The sequence below is a fragment of the Temnothorax nylanderi genome, unplaced genomic scaffold, assembly GCF_030848795.1.
Source record: "Temnothorax nylanderi isolate EJ_2023f unplaced genomic scaffold, tnyl_v1.0 TNYL_tig0090_pilon, whole genome shotgun sequence".
In the NCBI taxonomy this organism is placed as follows: domain Eukaryota; kingdom Metazoa; phylum Arthropoda; class Insecta; order Hymenoptera; family Formicidae; genus Temnothorax; species Temnothorax nylanderi.
In genome coordinates this window covers 332626-348005 of record NW_027249152.1, presented here as the reverse complement: position 1 = coordinate 348005, position 15380 = coordinate 332626, and the positions used below count along the sequence as shown (strand labels likewise).

Here is a 15380-nt window from a genome sequence, read left to right as displayed (position 1 = left end):
CACTGCATAAATAGCATTCCATTAACTCATCGACATCGATTAATTTGTCGAAGAGTAATCGTACGAGTAACATTACGATCGCATGGATCGCATTACTTGGCATAATTGTCGTTTTACGAGACGTCATAAAATATGTTGTACTACTTTCGCGATATGATGTGATCACGAAATATAGCACGATGTGGCGTAATATGACGTAAAATGGCGTGATGTATCGCGCGCAGTTTGGGCTATCGTAAAGACTCCTAAGTAAAGTTGCATTTAATATCCTCAAATTACTAAAATCTGCTGTTGTTCGGCCTGCTTGCAGACTTCTAACGATTTTATTTTCATAGCTCGACTGTAAATAACAATTCATACGTATATTTGATTCATTATCGTGCGATAATGCATGCTCGAAATTTTTAAATGCTTCTAGAAGGAATAGCATCGCGTCATCAATCCGCGGCATCCGCGCCAACTTCGTGGCAGTTCGCGCGGTCGAAACGAAACTTGTCGGGTCGCGTACGTGTCTCTCGACGCTCCGCCTTCGTCGCATCTTTTTACCGATCAAGATGAGTTTTGCGTGCAAATAAGTATCAAAAGTGCCGGATTGAGTGACGGCGATCATTTTGATGTATAAATCAGCTCGCGGGAACGCGACTCGATACGCATTTCGACATTCGTAACCGGCGTCTAATCGCATCGCGTCGGGAACGCCGAACGGCAACGGCGTAAAAATGGCGGAAGCGCGTCCGCTTCGTTTTGCCGACGCGGGCGCTCGGAAATTCGACAGCTTACATTACGCTACCCGTGCCAGAATAATTTCGTGCGCAACTAATCTGTGATCGCGCGATATGTCGGTACATCGGCGCGTCGAGGCCGTCGAGTCGAATTCGTCGTCGCGGCTCGTCATATTCGATCGAATCGGTACGCGGGAACGCGGGGCCCCGGCCGGCAGGGCATCGCCCGCGCCGTTCGAATATATCCGCAAGATGTCGAACGGACGCGCAGCCGGCTAGCCGGAGTAGCCGGACGCTGCCGCCATCTCGTGTGACGTCGGCGCGTCACCAGTATCGCGGGCCTGGCGCCTGGCCGTGCGTGGAAGTTTCGAAAAAGAGGCCCGAGTTCGAATGCGCGGCGAGCCGACGAGGTAAGTGGCCGCCGCGTCGCGTTGCGCCGCGCCGCGCCGTGCCGTGCCTCGTGTCCCGTACCGCGCGGATTTGACAACGGCGTGCGGGAGTTAACCTGAAAATGGCCGAAACGCGCGACTCCGCGGTAGTGGCAGACACGGTGACCGGTGCCGCGTCCGGGCAACAGCCGACCATCCCGGAATCGGGGGCCCCGAGGGACGAGGACCCGTCCGGCCGTCCTGGTACGTAGGACCCCTCTCAAAACGGCGCCCCGCGCGCGCTCCAGTTTTCGCCGAGCCGTTTTATTTAAATACGAATGCGTCGAGCGTGGCCATGCAACAAGTGGCACGAAGGAGCGCTCTTGCATGCCGGACAGGTGTGTAGCGAGATGCCGCGACTCCCCGGGAGCGCGTTCTCTCGTGTCTCGAAAGCTTCGGTCGAAGTTAAGAATGCTAAAATATTTTCATGGAGTCAGATTTGACATTTAGACAGAGTTACGACAGTGTAGTTTTACTTCGAAGGCCCCTCTGAGCAGTTCGACATGTCACTTATGTAAATAGTTATGCAAACAGGCAATATATCATTATGTAAAGAGTAGGATGTAGGATTAATTTTGATTCTCAATATGATTTTGTATTATTATTCCTTAAAAAGAAAGAAGTTATATTTTTGTAATTGTAATCTTCAATCGTTAATTATAAATCATAATAAGTTTGGATTTATTAAATACTGACACTAAATTTAATTTAAAATACATGCGGAAGCAGAAATAATATTCCATGCGGCAATATTTCAAATTTTTCCTGTAATATTTTACATAGTTCACGCTCAAGAACGATAAAAATTGATGAGTCGTGTTATGACGAGTCCTTAGCGACGTATAGGCATCATTAAAACAGCTGATTTAATCCACTATTTTACGCATTAAATTTTACGCAAGAAATATTAATCTTAATTTAATTTTTTCAATTCTGTAAAAGTAATTTCTTGGGAAAAGCGGATGTTGGCACAGATTGCTCTCAAATAAGTGCAAATGAACGGCGCGTTTAGAAGGTACAAACAACTTTCGACTGAACTTTCGACTTGCGATTTTATCCAGTTTTTATTTAACATGTGTTAAACGAGATACAGTCGATAATTACTACAGCAGAATGTTTACTTGCAACATATACGGTTATTGAGCAACATTTAGTTGTACGTTTCAATACATTTTCGGTTTTGGAAAAGCTATGAGTTAGTTTTGTCCAGCGATATCTCCCCGATAAATTATTAGTAAATATATTGAATAGCCAGTAGATTGAAGAGTCCATCTGAATCAGCTTATGACTTTATCAGTGCACGCAACGATTGATCGTGATAGATAAATATTTCAGATTTATATATATCTTGAAAGATATTACCTGATGCACCTTTTCTCAGAAAGTTTATGCTACGTCTGTATATAAATCGACTTTTATTTTTATTTTTCTCTAATTCTTAATGTTTTATCTTGATCGACGATTAATATTTCTAACCGAGATAAATTAGGTTGCACTTTTTCGTGCCTGTTCTATTGATTTGAAATAATTTACGCACTTTTTAAATATTTTGTATTCTATTCGAGATTATTGAATTCTATTATTCTTCTTTCTTCACTAAGATTCTTCACTAAGAAAAATATTTCTTACGTAGCTCGCGAAATATTCTAAGCGTTCTGGCCTGTCGCAAGCGAATCAGGTAGCAAAAGGAAAGAAATATATATACATATATATGTTATAAAAAATAAAATGCACCGAGTTTCTTTCGGCGTTTTATTGCCCTGTTCGTTGCAGTGTCACTTTCCTTTATTTTGACACTGATATTTTCGCGATTTTTTCAAGTACTGCAAACTATGATTCATATACGATCTGTACACATATCCTTATTGCAAATTTTGATGATATGTTTTATAAATTTTTACTGTTAACATTATTGCAAATCAAATTTTTCATTGAAAATTAAAATAAAAATTTGCTCCCATACATATGTAAATTTCAAGCAATTATCGTCATTAGGTACAATTTAAAAAGACGATTTATTCAGATTGTTTTAACTTGACATATGTAAATATACTGTGTATAATAAAATTTTAATTATTGTCGCTCTGTGAAACATATATAAAGTTATGCATACGTGGCGGTTGGTATTATCGCGATTGCAGTTGCCTGCTGATATTATGGTAACACACGTTGCATTAAATAATATTTTATGAAGCAATTCTTGTTTGTGAAAAATGTTTTGACTTAAAAAAAAACGGGATAATTGCAGATATAAATAATTAAAAAGTTGTACATCATTGTAAAGTTATTAATAATCTTTTGCTTTTGTGATACATACCACTCTCCATAGAGGACACTATATGAAGTTAATTCTCCAGAGAAACTGCACTGATTAGTATCAGTCTATAAATTTGAAATATAACAAACCTGCATAATTTTTGCATTATATTTGAAATATGTGTTACGAGAGTATTTACATAATCTTAATTATATTAATGAGAATCACAAGCAAAATTTACATATATAAATTTCTATACCTGATAACTATTAGGTATATTAATTTAGATATGTTAGCGAAAGTAAAAATGTCAAAAATGACACTTTTAATTATAAAAATATACAATTTTTTCCATGCTTATTTTCGATCATTTAATACATACATAGATTTTTCTGTCATTAAATTAAATTTGCTCACGAAATGTTAATTTTGATACTTGGCGCCTTGTAAGATCTTTTTCTTTAGCTTTAGGTTACACAGTACAATATTAATGCAGAAATCGTATATGTTTTTAGTGGAGGAGAATACAAAGACTGTTGTGAGTGAGGCTGCAGACAAGGAGCAAACCAAGCAAATTAACGGCGATGTCGGTGAGTGACGATTGTATATTAACATAACATTATCTCATTTCCCTTTTAATAATGAAAATATTTTCTATCAACTGTAATTTCGCGTTTTTTTACTGAACCAGACGGTTCGAGATAAAAATATCGGTACAAAAATACAAAAATATCTGTGAAATCATCATCAGAAACATTCCTAATTAAATCTTTAATTTCATGTCTATCATTCACTTATTGAACGAATCAATAAGAAGTATATTTGTAGAACGCTCTTTAAATGTATATTTAAACCAGAGCTGGGATTCATAGTTGTGCATGCATTTGGGCCGGATTTGTCGACTTTATGTGGTTTTTGTTTGTAGAATCGCTTAAAAATTGCACTCGGTTTTAAAGAAATGTCATACGGTTTTAAAGAAAACGCACGTGGTTTAAAAAAGCGGCATGCGTTTTATATGCGTTTAAAAAAATCACATTTGGTTTAAAGAAAACCGCACGCGTTTTTAAGCGATTTGAAAAAAAACTACACGAAGTCGATAACAAAGTCGGTCAGAAATGCGCAATTAAATTCTGGATCTAATTTTAAAAACCCAGTTTCAACCTTTATTAACAAACTATTCACGAGATTGTGAGAGGAATATTTAAAAGCGAGTTATTTTAAACATTTTTAATCTAGATTTTTAACTTTGCGCTCACTAGCATAATCTTTGACAAAATCTCGACACATCTCTAATGAGAATTTTTATTTTGCACTTTTTACATAACGCACCAATGATCATGAAAAGAATATTTGAGATATGTACATTCAAATATTATAGTATTTTAACAATTGAATTGTTCAGCAAGGTGCGTGAAATCAAAGATTTTATCGAAGATTTCTTCAAATATCCTCGAATTTGTCAGAAAATTCAAAGTTCAGAATATATAGAACAGCTTGTTATTAATAACGAAATACCTATTTTGCTGAATTCGACTGCGTTGAAAGGACGTGAGAATATTCAGAGAATTTAGCTTTTGGCGCAATAACCATGTAGGAAAAATTTATTGAAAAGGTACATTATACCAATACGCGCGCGCCGTATTCATCCACGTTCGTCATTATTATTCTGACGAAATCCAGCTGTCGCTGACTTTCTTTTTTGCTCCTCTTCGTATGCGTATAAGATCCCATCATAAATTCAAGATGCTTCCGCGTTTTCCATCTCTCGGGTTTCAAAGTGGGTGGGTGAACGGTACGATTCTGATTTTAGTAACTTCGGGGCTACGGCACTCGATAAGCAATGTCGAGGGTGAAATGCGGGGGCGTCGAAACGGTCGTAAATTACGTCACCGCCCACCGATTACTTCCACCGTTCTGAAAGGACAACCTTGACCCTGATCCGTCTCCTGCAGGCACCCGAAAAGTCCGCGCGCAGCGTACTTAGCGTGTAAAAGACGGCACGTTTCGGCTAAACCGCTAAACCGTAATCGACGCATCGGATTCGCGCTAGAGTAGATTCGCGTGTCGCACGCGATCCTGCACGAGTGAGCAGGAAGTATCGAGCGCGACGCCGATAAGAGGATTGTGCGATATTCCATATGAGAGGACACTGTCGTGACTGCAGTGAGATGAATCTGCATAGCCGATTGAATCCCCCGACACCCCAAGTCTCGCGTTATGGCCGCAAATGTAATATGAATGTCTTAATCTTGGAATAATCCGTGTTAGTCTGCTTATATCTATTGTTTGCGATATCCGCATTATTCTACTGCAAACTAACGTAATTGAGGCAGAGTTAGAAAACGGTTTATCTGTTTCTTCGAGATATATGGCAGAGGTACCGTTAGAAAAACGTATTGCGATTGATATAAAAAGATCGAAGGCAATTGAAATTGGAGTTATGGTATTATCGAGAATATCCCCCGCATTTTCGATACGGCACGATTTCTTTTATCGAGAATCCTTGTTAGAATTACAAAATTTGATCGGAATATCAAAGATTTAAGTTCAGCTCGTATCGGAGCGCAAAGTCGGTGAATTCGAAGCACAATTACACGATAGACCGGATTTTTGTTCTCGATAAAAGCAGTTTCAATACTTTTAATACGCTATTTAGGATATACGCAACGTAGGATATAAACTTAGGATATGAACAGTTAACGATTGCGTACACAGTGTACATGAGCGCGCGGGCGGGCAGGCGATATATGCGTATTTCGAAGCCCGGTAGCCGAGCTTAAGCTTGCGCCGTTTGGCCGCCCTCGCTCTCCTTTTCTCCACTTGGTGGGTCGATGCGCTATCTCTCTCCGACTTTCTCTCTCGCTCTCGCCCAACGTCGAAGCCTCCCTCTCTCTTCCGCCGGGTTGCTCCCTAGGTTCTCTCTCATCCCCAGTGCGCGCATCGAACCCGTCCTGGACGAAAGTCCTTCCCGCTCCGTCGCACGTAGGACGCACGTTTCCTCATCCCGACGCTCGACGTTCCCGACGTTTGCTTTATTGGATTCGCGATCGTTCTCGCGATCGGTCGTCGTGTTTCCGGTTCCTGTGAGCGTCGTGCGACGATAGAACGTCAGTCACGATCATGCGAGCGATCGCTCGACGTGGGTGGATTTAGGGAGATTAGTTTGGTGCATATTTAATATGGTGGTGTTTTCGCGAAGGAAGGAAACGTTCGTGATCGATAAGGTCGATTAAAGGAAACGACGGAACAGGATTCTCGCGGATGCTGCATGCGACGGAGAGCGCGATGGTAACGATGATAGATCGAGGATAATCGCGATCGGCCACCATCTAAGGATATGGAAGTGGTTGGTAAATATACGATCGCATCTTACCCAAACCGCCAAGAATCTGTGATCGATGTATAAAATCGCGAATTCCGAAAATCGAAGCGTCGATAATCCGCGAGAAATGACATGAAAATTCTTTTCACTTATGTCGCCGCGCACGGTATAGGATCGAGCGTTATGAATTTCAATGAACGAAGTATCTGGAGCAGACTTTACGTTCGTACGTTATTTATGAACTTCAGAAAGAATTGATGAAATTATAATTGTGTTTTGATCCCAGAATTATCGCGGACGTAAAAAGGTTCATTAAAATTGTTGTGAAATCGAGGTTTATATCGAAAACGATCGCATTGTCGATGTGCGCTTATTAAGATGCTTTTGGACACTTTCTATAAATTATATTTTACGTTTGTAACATATTGCTATGCCAGATAATGATTTTTTTTCATAACTCATCTCATGTGATCCGTGCGTGCTATCCGTCAATTTATCTAATGGTTTTTTTAAAACTTAACAATTAAAAATAACGACTAGTAAACAAAATTCAGTGTACTATAACCGCGAATTTGGTGCGGACAAGATCGCTGAAAAATAGATAGAAAGCAATTGGTATTGCGGCCGATAAATTGGAATAGTCAATGTTATCGAGAAAGAACAGGACAAAGCCGCGAATTGAAATTAAACGTAGGGAACAATTGGAGATCGCTAATTAACATCGGATTTTCGATTTGTCCGAAGGAGGTTGGCTTCTCTCCGCCAACAAAGGCGCGGTTCAATTTCTCGTTGGACCCTTCCAGTCCGCGAACTATCGATCAACCTGGCGCGCTTTGACGTATAAATAGCGTCGTGTTAATTTTACACATACAGAAACGGTCGACCGTCGACCGCGTTGTGTAGACAGAGTTGGTTTTTATTTAATGAATCAGAATAACGGACGCGATATTTTGACGGCGGCGCATCTTCCCTCTTCAGCCTTCGTCGCGACTTGGAACCATTCGCATCGATTTGTTAAAAGTTTCGTCGCTATACGAAAGGCGAGAAGCAAACATGTTTACGGAAAATTTATGGTTCTTATAGAGATAAAATTTCATATTGACATATTAAACTGTCATATTTAAGACGAAACGATAAAATGTTTCTTTCAAAAATATTGAAATATAGGATATAAAATTTTTGTTTTTAATAATAACGTGCATAAGAATAATAAATGAGTGATTATTTCGGATTAGATTATTAATAATACTAATTTCACACATTAAATAATGGCAAACGATATAATAAATATTGCGCAAAGGAGCAAAAAATAATTTAGATTATATTTTAATTTGAGCAAAGAAATTGACCATTATCGATGTTTTTTTGTACGGACTTATAAAATAAATTTAACGATGTCATAATGAATAAATCATTAATAATTTTGCCTCGATATTTTCTGTTTTAATGTCATTTGCACGGCCGGATCTAAAGCTACGCTTTATTTCATGAATATTCATTGACGATATCATTTCAAATAATAATTTGAAATCGAAATTGTGCGCTAATTATATGCATTGGGATTGATTTGCTATCTAGCAATAACAGCCAATGACAGCCGTCAAAACCGTCGCGCTTTCAATCGCCGTATAATATGTGCCCGTTCGGTTAGATAATTGTATCGAGGTCAAATGTCGATACAATCGATATATATCGAGTACCGCTTGTTATGGGAACCGTATTCGATTCGTATTGCCACATTTTTCAGAGGTAGGATATTTAGCTTGCAATTTTTCAGTCAAGTACCGTAACGTGTGAAAAGAAAATAAAGGCCGAGAAAAATAGAGAAGGAGATAGATATAGAAGCTCGAAAAATCGAGAAGTTGCCGATCTTAATTGTTAAAATAAATTATAGTCTCAATTCTGCGCATAGGAGAGAAATTTATTGACGCTTCGATTTTTTCCGATACGTGATAATTTCCCGATACCTTTTTCTTTCCAATTTTTTAAGATGCTGTCGATCCATCGTCGTGCCATCGCCATTGTCGGTCGTTTCACAGTGAAACGACGACATTGAAAAGAACGGTGCTTACGTCGGAATCCAGTGTCACTGTAACTTGATCAAACGAGACTCGGACAATGAAAGAATCGCACGAGAAATGTATGAACAAACGATTCTGACGGTTGAAAAGATTTGAGGAACGAGAGTGTTAGACTGCGTCATTCGTTACGAATCGGATAAGTTTGTCAGTGTCGTTTAAAGATTCCGCGTGTTTTAGGCTGCGAATTTAAACAAGCCGTTATTTTCTTCGTAGTATTGTTTGTGTGTGTACTCACGTGAGTGTCGCGCGCTCCGTCTCTGAACGGTAGGGTGGGGTGGGGTGGGGGTAAGGGCCGATAAGCGTAGCGCGGCGCGCGGTCGTTTTTTAATTCGTCTTTTGCGCTCGTGTGTGTCTCACCTCGGTGAGCGGTCGCTGCGCCAATCTGTCGCTCTCGGAAGTGGTGAGTTTGTTAGGCCTCGCCGACGACGACGAGGTTCTCGCGGGTACGTCGGAGGAGAGCAGAAAACGCGCCTTGTGGCAGTTTTACTCCACGGGCATGCTTACCCACAGCCACAGTGACGGAGAGTTCCCGATCTATTCGCAAGGTGAGTGCTTAAGATAAGTGAACATAGTGCGGGGATATAACAGATGAACTAAGATACAAATGTATAGTGATAAATATCGGTGCGCGCGCGATGATAGGCGGGAATTGGTCGATAGGTATTTCCTGCGCGTTGAAACTTAAAGTAAACTTTACCTGATTTAAAAAATGAAACGGTCTTTTAATACGAGGTATCGGATGAATATCGGTATAAATAGCAGTAGAATCGATAGTTATAATTGTGCTGCGATCGTTGCGCTTCGTCGACTCGCTGCGTCAACAAAAATCTATATCGTCTAAAAAACTATTCTCTTGCGCAGGTAAATCATACGTACGTCATACCTGCATTTATAGGGCTTACATATTTTTATACGTAGCGGGTGTATAACAAACGCGCGCGCCATGTGTGTGCTGCGTATTTGTATAGCGATATAATGAGGGGATCGATCCACGTACGGTACACTGTCCACGCTTTTCGTCAGACGCGAAATTGCCGTCGTCGTTTGTGTTATAATTTTATCGCGAACGATACTAGCTACGACTATCTGGCGTATAATTGATATTAATATTAAAATTATGAATTAATGAGGCAACAATTTATAATTTAAAATATAACAGTGCTCATGAATAATAATAATTCGGAGATAATTGTGCGCGTAAAATTGTAAATATCCATAATTATTATATGGGAAAAATAACAGATACATCGATCGCGTCATATATAACACTTTACGTTATGAGTGTCGGATAAAAGATTTTAATGAATAAACGAATTCTGTTATTTTTTATTGGAGAGGGATTAATTAAGTAATACCCGTCACGCATTAATTATGCTGAATTACTAGCATATGTCGATTAAGAGCGATAAAGTAATTAGCCAGCACATTGGAAAGTAAAAATTATAAATTTACAATTTATGCGCATTTTAAAATATATGCACATTTGAAAATATTGATGCTTACTCACAATTTCAAAAATAATTTCTACTCTTGGATCACTATTTTTACGTTGTATAGAAAATTGAACGCCTCGATATTTTTAGATATTGTTCTCGTAACAAACACTAGAAAATAATTGAGGATGTTCTGTAATCGATAAATGGTATGTGGTATGCGTATATTTGTGGAAAGTTATTGATACCTGATACTTTCAAATATTTTTAATTTAACGTACGTATCACAGCAGAACACAGAATATAATGTCGGCATATAATATAAAACATTAAAAATACAAATTATTAAAAAATTATGGAAAAGTTGAAAAAAGTTTTCGCGACACAGTATAAAGTTTCTTAACGACTTTTTCTATTCGCACGATGTTCTCCGCGCCAGTCCCAAATCGTCAGTCAACCGATAGACAGAACAAATTTTTCAGAAGACGACGACGTATCGCCGTATCGTTCGCAATGCGCGAAAAATATGTATGAGAAAAGTTGCAGATGCCATCGTGGAGCGTAGTTGCATACGGAATCCTCGATAAATCGCGCGCTACACTGCACACCCGGTCAAATCGAAAAGAAAAGCAATTTGCATTTCGTTTTCCATGTCATTTCACCTGCTTCGAGACGCGAGTCTTAATGGCCAGAGCGAATAGGATCGCGTCTCGCTGTTCTCGGTGGAATGTCAATCTCTTTATAAACAAATGCGGCGTGAAAAAGCGGCTAAGAAGTTATGCCCGCAAAATTTTTATGTAAAAGATGAAAACGCGTTCGTTATTAGTTTTTACGTCTTCGTCTCTGTTCGTTTGTTTCGATAATTTTACTATTGAGCAAATTTTAACTAAATTTACAATCACACATTGCGGAAATGCTATATTAATAAATTCTGCTAAATGTTATTTCGAATATGAAAAGATTTACGTGGAAAGAATATATTACATATCTTAAATGAAATAATTACGTCTGGTAGCAGCCGCGTTATCATACTTTCCGTCTCGCGTTTCATTTTATCACCGAAATAATCTCGAATTGGGGAGACAGTATTTCTGGAATGTAGAGATATCCACTTTGCTGTACCTGGTGCTTTTTTCATTATCTTTCCGGTGATTAGTCATTGGTACTTATGTTAGATGCAGGTAGAAGTGAAAGACGGAGTAAGAAATCGCAAACACGTTTAGGGCATCACCGCCGGGAGTCTTTATTGCACTTCACCATATTCTCACCGACAAAGTTCGGTTGACAAATCACGAGGTCCTGATAAAGAGGCCACTTTGGCCCTCGCTGGCCTGATCGTTCCGATTCGTCGGCAAAAGAACTGCGCGAAGGTTGAGAGATTTGCAGGGATTCATGACGAGCGTATGGGAGAATGTAGAGATGCAAGAAGCCGTACAAATGGACTGCGGTACTTTCTTTTTTTTTTGCCATAAATCTTCCTCTATTCTACTGGCAACCGTACCACGGAACTATCTTTGGCCGTAAGGGATCGAAGGGTGACGGGAGCACGCGTTTATCATGTCCACGTATTGTAGGTGATTTTTCCTTCGCTTGGCGGAGAAACGAGAGTCATTTCGTTTAAGAACGTGATTACGGAAACAAGCTCGCTAATAAAATGATGAGGGTGCGGTGTAATGAGGAGTCCTACGAATAAACATCGTGATTCACACAGTTTACACTGTTCCTGTTTCTACTTCTCACGCGCGAATTGCTTACATTAACCCTTTCAAGATGATTTTTTTGCTGTTTAAAATTTATATTTCGGGATATCTTTTTTGAAATACAGATATATTGATATAGGTATATAAGTTAAAAATACGTGAAAATAATTTAATATGCGATTTTTTATCTTTAAAAGACATTTTTACTACATAATTTTAACTCCTAAAACTAATCTATCTTGAATTTACTTGATTTACTTAAATTTTTTGTGCAAAGGCATTTTATTGAACGTCAAAGTTTTAATCGTGGACAGTCAACCTCGACGATGTTTTTGCAATAATAAACAGCGTTTTCGAAGGAACTGAGGAATATAATTCATCGTCTGCGTTGACTTAATTGAAATCCATCTCGTCGCGTTCTCATTCGCGCGGCATAAACGTATCAGCGAGTATTACGGGCTTGCTCGCGCGTCAAGGAACGGCATTAAATCTCACGGTAGGAATTAAATTTTGCGCAGTCTCTTGGTGGACGTCCGTGGAGATGGCGACCAAAATTCGTCTTTGTTATTTCCGTGTCGACGGGAAATTAAGTCAGAACTGTCGGCCTGAGGAACGTGAGATGTCAACATTAATGCAAGTAGAATAAAACGTGTTTGCTGCATGTAGGCACGCGTTAAAGGGACAATTGAGAGTAGCACTAAATATATTTTGAGTATTTTGATATTCGCGTGGTCACTCGGTTTAGTCTAGCGTTTAAATATAAAGGTGTCTTTTGTCAAAATCAATGGTCCATTTAAATTAAATGAATTTTATTGTAGTACGCAAAACGGAAACTTATTTATTTATCTATCTAATTAAAAAGAATATAGGCGTAGAAAACCGAACTTAAGTTTTCGCTAATTTTTAACCTAAGATAATCTAGAAATTGCACATAGATAAAACATTGATAACATAATTTTCTCTCGCTTTCGGTAATTAATGGTGAATAAATAAAACCGGAACGATGGAGATGTTACTTTACATGCAGTAGGTAAATGGTGGTAATCTCATGAATCTCGGGAGGAGGAGCGTGCTTAAACGTACGGAGGCATTCGAGCAGCGCCCAAATTAACGAATACCCCGCGAACCATTTGGTCAGCTGGAAAAGAGATTAATTTAATTTGCATTTAATCAGTGTGCAATCTTCTATATGAATATTCATTCCCTCCCTCCGCAATGTTTCCCTCACTCTTTCCAGTACAAAACATAGGATTCGTGCTGGTATTCATCGACGTGTATTTTGCTGTATTGTCACGTTCCTTGTCGTTCATTTACCTTACCCTTCGTTCCTGATTTTTTATTTGTGTGATTGTAGCCGTGGGGCGCACTATTTTGTATTGCATGATGAGAAAGTGCAATTTGGAACTAGTCAAAGGTGTGCGATTGCGGGTTATTTTGCATGGAATTCCTCTTTTATCGCTGATGCAGTACAGTTTTATGCAGCTTTATGCAGTTTTTGTCCGAGCAGATAAAATTATTGTTGTCGCTTGGAACGTTACATTGGTGCAAACGATGAAATAATGAATACGTACAATGTAATAAAATGTGAAAGATAGATGTTTTAATATAATTTTTACTAAAATTAATTATCAATTATCGAAATTTTGTACAATGCAAAAAAGATATTTGTTAATCTCCGCGAGCGTAATAAGCTATAATGATAAAAATCGCGTGACGGTACCCGAACCGCAATTGTTCGCACTTGTTCGCACTTGATATGAAAGAAAAAAAGCGGAACCGCGCCCACTTTGTAGTTGACTACAACTTGCTTTGCAGAACGAGTACTGGGGATAAAAGAAGGCGAGCAACTTCGTCGTTCGCTTCTGTACCGGCCGACTGAGCCTTCGGAAAAGCTCATCCTCTTAGTACTGCGTTAAATATTCACGAGAATCTCCATTTTTAAGCGTAGCGTTACCGAGAGTCGCGAGGATTCCCGGCGAGTTGGTACCCTCTCCGACTTCGTCTGGCAACGTCGTCGTCTCTGGAGAAACGTGCCGCCACCGTTGCCTACACAGCGACTTTAAAGACAAAGGGCTCGTTAAGATTGTCGCGTTCAAAATCAGTACGCCTACGGTTAAAGATGACCTCCGGTTTCATTAATCCACCGTCATAAATTGTCAGATTTATGATTCAGTCTTAAGAAAGATAGTGTTTATCTCTTCGGCATTGCTTTCTGAAATATGAAAGCGCAACTCTCAGAGAGCGTTTTTGGAGTGTATAATCTCAGGTTTCTTAAATTTTCAGATAAAATTATATTTTAAATTGTGCTGATAGGATTAGTTATAAAATAAATTAACACTGAAAGAAATGTATATTAATATTGAAACGATATTTATTTTAACTCTTTATGAATTTAATGTCACAAACTTGGATAACATCGCATATGCAAAGTTTATTATGTTAATTTTGGTTTTTCATGTAACTTTACAAAATTTTGTTATCTCGTTGCAATTGGAGTCACAAAATCGTCGAAGTCTTCCGTATCCTCATCGATTTCGTGAGAAGCAATATCCTCCCAATGCTGTTCTTTCAAGCTATCGGTACTTCGGTCGATCCAATCAGCAGGGCGAACTCCAGTGCGGAAATCAGCAAGGCCCACAGAGCTGAGTAGCGTGTTCAGTTGCGACAGACCGCTATAAGCCGAGGGCAACGCGTCAATATATCCGTTAGCTATCGACACGTCGTCGTATGGCAGCTCCGGTGAATTAGGCCGGAACTGTTCGAGATGAACACCATAATCGTTGTAATCGATATATTCCCCGTTTCGTTTTACCGAGATATCCCACGGTCCGTAGAAACTGTGTCTTCCGACGTTTTGCCAGACAGTTCTGCGCCCTACATTGCCATTGCAGCAAACGTTCTTGTTAGTTGAGAGATGGAATAATTATTTTTCTCCGCGATAATTTACAAATAGTTCCAAATATTTGAAAATATCTTCGTTCTTGGCACTGTGGACAAGTATCCGTCGCATATTACGATTTTTGAAAATCTATAACGTTAGCATTCCATTTTTAGAATTTCAGATAGTAATTGATAGAATTCTGGCTCTTCTCCAAAGAGTTGTAGAACTCTTGATTCTTTAAGATATCGTTTCAGATATCTAACTCAAAAGTTTACTTACCAAAATTGCTTATAGGTGTTGACGTGACTGCGATCGTCCCTATTAGAGCGAGAACAAAATGAAAACGACTGCGGTGTTCCATTGATAATAATTGACGCTCTGTTACTTCTTAGTTTACAGCTGACACTGGCCTTTAGTATTTCGCACAATCGCTTATATATACTGCTGCAATGTAGGCAAATGTTTGACCATGTGTTTAGCAGGTGATGAAGTCCTTGCAGCAGTTGTAGCCTTCCGCGGGAACTAATTATTGTTTATCCACTCATTGAGATAATCC

The 15380-nt window shown here is 39.2% G+C and overlaps 2 protein-coding genes across 4 annotated transcripts in view; one reads left to right on the top strand and one right to left on the bottom strand.

Moving 5' to 3' along the window:
* The first annotated feature begins 1035 nt into the window (after positions 1-1035).
* Positions 1036-15380, top strand: part of LOC139774972 (phosphatase and actin regulator 2) — a 212266-nt gene continuing 197921 nt past the window's right edge. The window contains exons 1-2 of one of the 3 annotated variants that reach the window (XM_071710585.1): positions 1036-1354; positions 3923-3997. In XM_071710585.1, the coding sequence (XP_071566686.1) occupies positions 1234-1354; positions 3923-3997 (196 nt within the window). In that variant the 5' untranslated portion in view covers positions 1036-1233. Of the gene's footprint in view, positions 1355-1430; positions 1489-3922; positions 3998-9118; positions 9356-15380 lie in introns of those variants that run through there. The other 2 variants (XM_071710586.1, XM_071710588.1) reach the window with 2 other exon arrangements.
* On the bottom strand, positions 14293-15223 carry LOC139774948 (uncharacterized). The gene is made up of 2 exons (XM_071710518.1): positions 15104-15223; positions 14293-14817 (listed from the first exon to the last, which is right to left on the bottom strand). Exons 1-2 carry the CDS (start codon positions 15183-15185, stop codon positions 14420-14422), a joined length of 480 nt encoding a protein of 159 aa, XP_071566619.1. The 5' UTR covers positions 15186-15223; the 3' UTR covers positions 14293-14419.

Coding starts and splice junctions, on each gene's coding strand:
- LOC139774948 (XM_071710518.1), bottom strand. CDS start 15,185: ATGGAACACCGCAGTCGTTTTCATTTTGTTCTCGCTCTAATAGGGACG. Junction 14,818..15,103: donor AACACCTATAAGCAATTTTG/GTAAGTAAACTT, acceptor ATGGCAATGTAG/GGCGCAGAACTGTCTGGCAA.